The following is a 10,951-nucleotide window of genomic DNA, read 5'->3' on the forward strand; positions in this document are numbered from 1 at the left end:
AGAAGAGAGTAAATTCACTGCAATGGACTGCCATAATCTGAATTTATGGGACTCAATGAGAAATCATGCTCTCTGTTTAAAAAGTGCCAGAGAATCACCTTAGAACCACTTAAGAAAGAACAGATACACAACCAACTGGTTTGTGCTGTGATAGAAAATGTACCTCCTTACCTAGTATTGTATTAAGACTTAGAAAAAGAAGAAAAAAGAATCTGAAAATAAATCGATTTTTTGCTGTATATCTTTTAGCAGGCTTCAAGTGACATTAAAATTAAAGTCAAACATAATAGTCAGCTAGGTCATGTCATGTGGATGAAGTTTATAGATACTCTTTCAGCAGGATATTCAGTAAGGCATATTGTTGAGGATACAAACTCTGGACTTGAACTTGCATCCTACCTCAGAGGACTTAGTTTTTTGTCTATAAATGGACAAGATAACACTATCTACCTTGTGTAGCTGTTATGAGATTAAAATAAGTTAATGTCTATAAGGGTGCAACACAATATCCAGAATATCAGTAAATTTTAACCAGTATAATTTATTTTAGTAATAATGATGATGATGTTAAAACATGCAGGATGCATCCTACTCTGAGTTTTCCTTTTTCTTTCTTGGTACACTTTTTCTTCTTGCCTAGTATACTTTGTAATCCTGGTCTTTCTTCCCTGTCCATTTGCCCGCTGTAGGAAAATTGATGGGACCAATGAGGAAGAAGTTAACATTGAGCTGAATGAAGAAGGGAGGCCAGTGCAGACGCCCAGGCAGAAGCCCCCACTCTGTGACTGCCACTGCTGTGGGGTCCCCAAGCGCTACATCATTGCTATCATGAGTGGGCTGGGGTTCTGCATTTCCTTTGGCATTCGGTGCAATCTTGGAGTTGCCATTGTGGAAATGGTCAATAACAGCACTGTATATGTTGATGGAAAACCGGAAATTCAGGTCAGTGTCTGTCCATGTCTATGTCAGTGTCTTTTAGCAACAGCTGTATTAATGTTTTAAATTCTTAAAGTAAAACACACAGGGGACTTCCTTGGTGGTCCGGTGGTTAAGACTCTGCACTTCCACTGCAGGAGATGAGGGTTTGATGCCCGGGTGGGGATCTAAGATCCCCCGTGCCACATGCTGCTGCTGCTGCTGCTAAGTCGCTTCAGTCATGTCCGACTCTGTGCGACCCCATAGACGGCAGCCCACCAGGAGCGACTTAAATAAATAAGTAAATAAAATAAAACTTTAAAAAACACATAGGATCACAAAGGAAACCAATTATTTTAAATACAGATAACAAACTAAGAATTGAATTTGTGATATAGAAACTTATGGGTCTCTTTATGAACACATCAGATGACAAAATCTAGCAATGGGTCTAATAATTTCTGTAATTTTGGTGTTTGAAGGGTGAACAATAATTTGAGATAATGACAACAGCCATCATGGGATAGAACATATTTACAATTTCCTCTAGTAATAGAATCACAAGTCCTGATAATATGACTGGGGTTTGTTGCTTACATTCACAATTATAGGAAATGCTGCTTTATTAGTTAGTAGCAATAAAGATGCTGATTTTTCCCCATTCAAGTTCATAGATCCACAGGATTCCATCCACAGACTCCAGTTAAGAATCCTGGTAAAAGGATAGAATGAGGTAAGCATCAAAAGAAGGAGGCAACAGGTAAAGTGGGGTTAGGTCGTGGAGAGCCCGGCAAGTCTAAGGGGAGTCAGGCATGGGCTTTAAGCAGAGAAATGGTACCATCAGATCCATACTCCAGGATGATCACTGTCCAGCCAGTCATCTCCCTGTGGATCCAGTGGATCAGGACTGGAGTGAACAGAGGCAGAAGGCCCCATTCAAAGGCTCTTGTAGTCATAAGCAAGCCTATAGTGATGTCACTTAAACAGTACTGTTTTCATGAACCACTGAAAAGATGAAATCTGGTTTGTTTCTTAAATGATAAGCCTTGAGAAGTATTGAGATTATGGGAGAATAAAACAAAAACGTATGCCCAGTGGATACCCAATATATCTGTTTCATTGTGTTGAATGCACACACTGGAGTGACTCATGTGGAAATCCATCTGTTTGCAGAGGGACTTCTAGCACTGTGTACATGACCTTCCCAAAGTACTTACTACCCCTTCTCCCCAAGCCCTGGCAACCACAAGTTTGTTTTCTAAGTCTGTGAGTCTCTTTCTGTTTTGTAAGTAAGTTCATTTATATCCTTTTTTTTTTTTTTTTAGATTCCATGTATAAAGGATATCAAATATTTCTCCTCTTTCTGATCTGATTTACTTCACTCAGTATGACACTCGGTCCATCCCTGTTGCTGCATGTAGCATTATTTCATTCTTTTTAATGGCTGAATATCCCATCATGTATACGTACCACATCTTCTTCATCCATTTCTCTGTTGATGGACATTTAGGTTGCTTCCATGTCTTGGCTGGGGCTTCCATGGTGGCTCAGATGGTAAAGAATCTGCCTGCAGTGCGGGAGACCTGGGTTGGGAAGGTCCCCTGCAGGAGGGCATGGTAACCCGCTCTAGTATTCTTGCCTGGAGAATCCCCATTGACAAAGGAGTCTGGTGGGCTACAGTCCATGTGGTTGCAAAGGGTTGGACATGACTGAGTGACTAAGCACAGACATACATACACACAGACACACACACACATGCCTTGGCTACTGTGAACTGCTGCCATGAACATTGGGGTGTATGTATCCTTTCGGATCATGTTTTTCTCCACATATATGCCCAGGAGTAGGGTTGCAGGGTCATAAGGTAGCTCTATGTGTGGTTTATTAAGGAACCTCCATATTGTTCTCCATAATGGCTGTACCAATTTACATTCCCACCAACAGTGCAGGAGGGTTCCTTTCTTGCAGAGAGACTTCTAATAGTTCTCCAGTCTATACCCATGTTTGGGAAAGCATTTAGATCAGAGTTTCCCAAACTGGTGTCTGGACACCACTGTTCTGTAGGCTGTGCTTTGAAGAAGGTGTCATATGAACTAGGAACCTTTACTGTGCTGCGTCCTCTGAGAATCTCCGAGTGGGCCATGGTGTGCCTTATTTCCTGGGCTTAACTACAGAATGCTTTCCTTCATGCTGTGTCTATCAGCATTACCTGGAACAGTTTCTGCCAAATACTGATTTCAGTTCATTAAAAAGAAGTCTCTTTAGTTGGCCTGCAGATTCCCCAGCCCTTTTTCTTTTTTAACTAAGAGATTATTCTACCAGAAGAAAAGGGTACCATGGAGATTCTTCTAACCATTCTCTTTTTTATGCCACAGTTGAATCTGTTTTTAAAAGGATATCCTGGTTGTTTATTTTGCAGGAGAGGGGCAGGGAGGGCAGTAGAGGTGTAAGAAGGATGTCATACAGTTTGAAAATAAAGAATGATGGACATTAATGAGGTTTCAGATGTGTATCACATGCATTCTGGCAGCCTTTTGTGAGGAAAGGCAGCTAATTAAACTTGTCTGCTAAGGCCTGGATCAAAATGAGATGCTGGTTTGCATTTGTTTGTTGCATGAAAAGATAGGCCTAGGTCAACAGAATTTGCTTTGAGGCAAATGGAAAAGGCATTTTGATAAACTTAAGAAACAATGTTGTGTGTGCTCTCTAGTTTCTATGGTTTTGCCCTCTGGAGTCTTAGAGAAACTGATTAAGATCTAAAATATGCTTTACATCATTTTCTCTGGCATCATAAGTAAGAGTTTAGTAGCATTTCAGAAGTTCCAATTTATAGCAGGCCATTTCTCACTTATCCAAATAGAACAAAGCTGAGATACCATCTGAGCATGTTCAACCCAAGGACAAAGATTTCACTAATTGTATTAAGAAAGCCTCTCAATGGCTGGTAATTTTGTTTTGTTGGCTTTATTGGAGAAAAACTAGATATTTTGCACTGAGATATTTTTTAAATCTTTATTTTCAGTAAAGGGAGAAAAGTAAGTAGTATGGATAGGTGTGTGTGCTCAGTTGCTCAGTCGTGTCTGACTATTTGCAGCCCCATACACTGTATAGCCTGCCAGGCTCTTCTGTCCATGGAATTTTCCAGGCAAGAATATTGGAGTGGGTTCCATTTCCTACTCCAGGTATAAATAGGTAGGCCTTGCAAATAACTGGCATATATTCTGATAGTCTGATATATTCTGATAGTATAAACGGTAGCTTCAGTTGATGTGTGAAACATAATCATTTTTTTAGTTTAATAATTATGAGTTTTAAAACATGTGAATCATATAGAACAGTGTCTGGCATGTGGTAAGCAATAAATGACTGAAGTTTGAGAAACTTGGAGATTAGTTCTCATTACCCTCAGGAAAAATCCAAACTCCTCATGAATCATGTAGGGTTAAGAAGAATCGGGCTTTGGAATCTGCCAGACCTGGTTTCAAATTTGACTCTGTTGTTTATTAGCTCTGGAACCTTGAGCAAGTTGCCCTTCTGTCCTGGTTAGGGATTGCTGGTTGCAAAGAACAGAAATGGGAAACCAGCTCAAGTTAAAAAGGACATGACTGTAGGGCTTTGGGGATCTCAGGAAAGTGAAGGGTGGAAAGCTATCTGCTGTGTATGCTTGTGCAGTCTGTGCCCCCAGACAAGGGAGCCAGCCTGAGGAGGGACTGAGATCCAGGCTGTACCGCACTGTGGGGAGAAGGAGTCAGGAGGGGCAGAGTGGAGCTGGACCTCATGGGAACTAGGAAATCCTCAGCTTACTCTCCAACTTTCTGGCCTTTCAGGGTCTTGCGTCTGCTTCTCCCTGAGTCGGCTCCATTCTCCCAGGTCTCTTCCTGGACTGTTTTTTCTTTTCCATGGTATCACACTGCTCTCCAAAGCCGAAGTTCCTCAAGCCGTTGCCTTGCTGGGGAGCTGACTTACTTGGCCCTGACTCCAATGGAACTTGTTTCAAGTGTGCAGTATTGTCTAACTAGAATCTCTGGGTTCAGATTAGAGAGAGAGAGAAAGAGAAAGGAGAGAGAGAGACAGAGAGAGTCCAGCCTATACGTTGGCTCCCTCTATTCAGGTGTCCATCCACAGTCACGGGGGAGAGGGCCTTGGCACTGAGGGGAGGAGGAGAATCCTCTTAGAAGGAAATGTGAGCAGGGAGGTAGAACCTGGCGCTTCTAGAAATTCTTTACTAAGTCTCATTGCTTTGTATTGTGAAATGGGAATAAAAGGCCTGATTGCAAATCAAATGAGATAATCTGGTACCAATATATTGAACAACTCTATTACTTTCCTAAGGCTGCTGTAACAAATGACCATGAACATGTGGCTTAAAAACAATGGGAATTTAGTCTCTCATAGTCAGGGAGGCCAGAAATCAACTCGGCGTTGGAGGGAGCCACACTCCCCCCAAAGGCTCCAGGGGAGAATCCGTCTTTGCCTTTCCCAGCTTTGGCGGCTCCGAGTGTTCCTTGGCTTGTGGCAGCATCACTCTAGTCTCTGCCTCCATCTTCACATGGCCTTCTTTCCTCTTATGTCTCAAGTCTCCCCCTGCCTTTCTCTTACAAGGACATTTGTCATCAGATTTAGGGCCCAGTTAGATAATCCAGAAAAACTCACCTAGAAATCCTTGACTTTATCACATCAGCAAAACATTTTTCTCAAATAAGACAGCATCTATAGATTCTGGGGGTTTTGTGCATGTATCTTTGGGGACCGTTTTTTCAGCCTAATACCATCTCTGATGTAGCACCTGGTTTATTATAAGAATTCATACATAGGACCATTATGATTCTCATGGACTCAATGATAGTGAAAGTCAGTTCTTGGCAGGCACAAGTACTTTTCTTCAGGTAACTTTGTCCAAATGGAAAGAAGCACCATTCTGTCAGAGGGCAAACATGAGCAGGGGACCATGTGATTGACAGTTAGTTGTTGAATGAAGTGGATCCCTCTGTCTTGGATCTTTGGTTTCTTGGGAGCATTCTGTGACTCAAGGCAAGGAAGTCTAGTCTCTACTTCTTAGTGAGAAAGTCAAGTCTCCAGAGCAATGGAAAGAATATGGTCTTTTGGTAAGAGGTCTTGGTCTTGGCTTTCTTTACAACTGGTTCTATGACTTGGGGCAAGTAAATTAATCTCAATTTCCTCTTCTATAGAAAATGACGTAATTAACTCTAGGTATTGTAAAGAGGAAATACATGGAAAGTGACTTAAAATCATGTCCTTCGACTCAGTGCTTCCATCTCTCTTTGAGTAAAAGTCAAGGTCCTTATGGTGACTTAGAAGGCCCTTCATCACTTGAATCTCTCCTATTTTAATGCCTTCCTCATCCATCACACTCCAACTCCTCTGACATCTGGCTGTTCCTCTAACACACAAGACACATCCTTATCTCCTGGCCTTTGCACTTGCTATTTCTTTGTCTAGAAAGCAATTTCTTCTGATAAGGAAGAGCATCACTTGCTCCCTTTCTTCCTTTAGGAGTTCACTCAGAAATCATTTCTTCAGTGAAAGCTTCCCTGACCACTCTGTGTAAAACATCTCCCTACTTCACTCCTACCCAACATTTCCTGTTCCCCTTCTCTGTCCACATTTCTTTCTTCCTCTCTGATTACCATCTAACACAGTGAACACCTGTATATACTCCCTGCCATCCCCACTGACATCTTGTGAAAACAGCAATTACTGCTGTTGTTCACTATGTGCCCAGTGTCTAGTACAATGTGTGGCACTTGGTAGCATAAAATAAAAATTTGGTGAACTGATTTGAATGAATGATGGTTAGGTTCATTTTACTCTTGAGCTTCAACTTCCTAGTCTGCAAAATGGGAACTACAGTGCAGAACACAAGCCAATATTACCTGCACTGTGATCTCCTAGAAGGCAAAGGCAACACTTGAGTTTGTATTTATACTATCACCTGACCTGGCACACAGGAAGCACACGGTGCATATTGAATAAATGAGCAAATAAGTACGTGACAATTTGTGATAGGAAAACAAAATGTGATGGAAATTCATAAAAGGTACTATGTTGATAATTAAGAACTCTTACTCCATAATAGGAACATCTTGGATTTTGATACCAATGCTTTACAAAGCCATTCATTAATTTGGCAAATATTTACTTGCATCTTCTATGTTGTAGACCCTTGTTTTAGGTACAGAGGTTATAAAGTCAAAAGGACACAGCTGCCACCTTAGAGTCACCTGCCACCTCATGTGGGAAATGGACATGTGACAGGCTAGTTTGGGAGCAGGGTGGGTGCCATGATTGCAAGAACAGAGGTCTGTGGACCAACGCCTAGGAAAAATGACCATTTCAATTCAGGGTGGCTGAGGAGCTTCCTCAGAGGAGGGAGATTTGTAAGAAATCTGAAAAGGGTGAGTTACTTTGCTGGGAAAGAAAGTGAGGAAAGGCTTCATTGGTCTGAGAGTTGTGTAAGGGCGTTTTGTTGCCATTGTCATCATCAGAATGACAACAATAGCTGCTAACATTTACTGAGTCTACACTGTGCTCCAGGCATTATCCTAATGTGTTAAATGCAAAAATCTCTAAGCAGAGGAATAACCTACTAGAAATATTCATGGCATTTATCCCCAGACATCCTATGGATAGGTAGGTTTTATTATCTTCATAAAGAAAAGAGAGGCATGACTGTCATTCTGACTAAACTGGTACCTAAATAACCCAGTAAACCTAGAATTTACCTTTTGTTTTCTTTACAAGTTGTTTTATTTTCTTCTTAGCCTTCATCATTTTTTTTAACTTGTTCATAGTCTCTCCTTTCTCTCACTAGAAGTTGAGCTCAATGACAAGGACTTTGCTGTGTCCCTGCTGTCATTGAGGCCCCCCATCAATATTTCCTGAATATCCCTTCACTGTTCACCTGAAACTATCACAGCATTGTTAATCTGCTGTACCCCAATACAGATTAAAAAATTTAAAAATACTTTCTGAATTTAAAGGAGGGAAAGAAAGACTTTGTAGGGTTATTGTATAAGATCATCAGTGAATGATGACAGGCAAGTGTTTTCTTACAAACCAAGTGTATCTGATTTGTCATTTCCAGACAGCACAATTTAACTGGGATCCAGAGACGGTGGGCCTTATCCATGGATCTTTTTTCTGGGGTTATATTGTGACACAAATTCCAGGTGGTTTCATTTCAAATAAATTTGCTGCGAACAGGTAAGATAAATTGACTTAACATGAGTGCTACACAGATCATAATGTGGCTTTGTATGCTTTTATCAATTCTGCACAACTGGCTCTCAGTTTAGGGGTGCAGAATGAAAGATAGAAGTCATTCCTAAAGATATGATTCACAGACATTGATCTTATATCATCCTGTTCTTAAGAATCTTTTTGTTTACTTTTTTGTTTAATCTATCTCACAATTCTTTAACTGATAATGTAGTTGAAAAAAAAAATCAACTGCATCTGAGTCTGGAGAAACAGTTTCTGGACCCTAAGTAACTCACTTGGTAACCTCTACTGAGTTCCTCTTTTTCCCTGGACCTCCATTTCCTCATCTGTGAAATGAAACATGGATTAGATTGTGTCTGAGTTCCCTTTGACCAATGATATTCTGTGATGCTGTTTACTATGTTGATATTATCCTGTACTATACTGGTTTTGTCATGTGAGTAGGAGGGGCTTGTTTCTAGACTGTAAGATGTCTTTCATACCCTTAGGATTCTATAGGAGGTGTTTGAGCAAATAAAAGTAGGTCCAAGAAAAAATGACCTGCCTCAAGGAGTAGTAGTTCTCTGTTACTAAAAGTATTGAAGCAAAAAGTGATGGCCACTTGGGAGATATGTAATATGTATATGTACTAGAAAAGGAGTGTACTAGGAGTGTACTAATTATTTCCAGGTCATTTCTAATTGTAATTGACTTAAATGGATTTTTTGAAGTGTATATTTTATAAAGCAGTATTTTTCAAACTCTAAAACAGAACTTATTAGATGGTAATAAAATCAATAGTGATTTACCAATATCTATTTTTCTAAAAAGAGAGAGAAATAGAAGGAAAGATAATCAAATAGAATAGAAAATATCTTAGCTCATTGCACATTTTAGAATCGTATTTTGGAAATTGTTTTGGTTGCATCTGTGTGTATGAGTGTGTGTTGGGTTGCAATATAAAATTTATTTTGTTTTATGGATCAACAAAAAAAGTCTGAAAGTCATATCCATATGTAAAGTCATTTCTCTGAGCATGACTCATATTTTACTTATGTTCTTATCTAATTTGTGTCCTTTATTTATTGTCACTTGCCTGTTGTATGCTTCTTAAAAAGTGATAAAATCCTGGTTCCTATGGTCTTTGAAGTCACTATTGACACTTCTGCCCTAAAAAGAAATAACGTATAATAAGATTTCCCAGAATATAAAAGATCTGAGGCATCATTAGCATGTATAGAAAGAAATAAAATGATGCCCACTCTCTTTTCCTGGGACACTCCTGTCGAGGCAAAGAGGAGACACACAGTACTTGGCAGAAAGCTGGGGGGCTGAGACAGGTTCCCGGCCTGTCCTGTGCTTGGCTGGTCCCAGGACACAGCATGCTTCTCAGATAGTTGGTATCCCCATCTGCTAACATGAGGGCAGAACTGGGAAGCAGGAGATCCAACCCAAATGTGCAGAAGTCATGAGGTAGTAGTCAGAATGGATCATTCAGGCAGAATCTAGAAGAATGGTGGGTCTCCAGTAGGTTTACCTCATGTAGCTAAGTCTCCAGCTTCTGGATCTTATCTAGGCAGAACACCCCTGTACTGCCCCAAACCTTCCCATTATTGGCCCAAGGACTGGAGCTGGGGAATCAAAGCAGCCTGACAGTCTAGCATGGCACACACCAGACCCTAACACATCTATTTCTCTATTAATTTAGACAGTGATCTTCCATGAACTGGTAGATTTGTTCCTGATGTCTAACTAATGTGCCACATCCATGGTGGGCCTGCCCAGTAACACAGTGTTTTGGTCTCTCAGGGTCTTTGGGGCTGCCATCTTCTTCACATCAACCTTGAACATGTTCATTCCGTCTGCAGCCAGGGCGCACTACGGCTGCGTCATGTGTGTCAGGATTTTGCAAGGTTTAGTGGAGGTAAGAGACTCTTTTCTTAACAGATTTTGATATTGTTGGAGACAACACGAGCTTTTAGAAATTTTTGAAGAAAACTTCCTTTATCGGTTTTCCTATCTCCCACCTTGTCTGGCTATCTGAACTTTCTGTTATATGATTATAGTTATGAATACTTTAATTAAAATTCCCTGTGTGATTCCAAATCTATACACAATGAAGGATCATTGCACAGAGTGCAGAATTTCAGATGAGCCAGGAGTGATCTTAGAGGTAATTTAATCCAACCACTTCTGCTTAATAAATTTTGAAACTGAAGCCCAAAGCCTTCAGTTCACATAACCGAGGCTCTTTCTACTAAAACAATTTAAATGGATTTATTAATAAATCTGTACATTTCCAGGGATGTAGGCTTACACAGAGATTTAACTTGATGAAGTGGGTAGCATAATATAGAACCAGAAGGTAAATATTTTGTACTCTGCTGGCCATACTGTGGTCTGTTGCAACTTCTCAACTCTGCTGTTGTTTACAAAAGCAGCCAGAGATATATAAATGTGTAGGCATGGCTACTTTCCAGTGAAACTTTTTGGACACTGATATTTTTTTATTTCATATGATTTTTACATGCCAAGAAATGTAATTCTTTAAAAAAATTTTTCCTGGTCACTTAAAAATTTAAAAACCATTCTTTGCTTGACGGCTGGACAAAAACAGATGGTGGGCCGCATCAGGCCATAATCTGCTACCACCTGATGTAGAGAAATGTTTCCCAAACTCAGTCATTTACCTCTAACCATTGTCATTTTTGTCATATTCACACTATGATTCATATAGTTACTTGCCTATAGTTTTCCCCTGGTCAATTTACTTAAAACAAAATAAAAGAACCTCATCATAAGCAACAATATTTTT

At 40.1% G+C, this 10,951-nt stretch overlaps 1 protein-coding gene across 1 annotated transcript in view; it reads left to right on the forward strand.

Annotated features, from left to right (window-relative positions):
* The window catches only part of SLC17A8 (solute carrier family 17 member 8), a 39,353-nt gene that overhangs the window by 5,213 nt on the left and 23,189 nt on the right, over positions 1-10,951 (forward strand). Inside the window, exons 2-4 of the mRNA NM_001192678.1 lie at positions 690-942; positions 8,021-8,139; positions 9,946-10,060. Coding sequence (NP_001179607.1) covers positions 690-942; positions 8,021-8,139; positions 9,946-10,060 — 487 coding nt within the window. The remainder of the gene's footprint in view (positions 1-689; positions 943-8,020; positions 8,140-9,945; positions 10,061-10,951) is intronic.

The sequence above is a fragment of the Bos taurus genome, chromosome 5, assembly GCF_002263795.3.
Source record: "Bos taurus isolate L1 Dominette 01449 registration number 42190680 breed Hereford chromosome 5, ARS-UCD2.0, whole genome shotgun sequence".
NCBI classification, from domain to species: Eukaryota; Metazoa; Chordata; class Mammalia; order Artiodactyla; family Bovidae; genus Bos; species Bos taurus.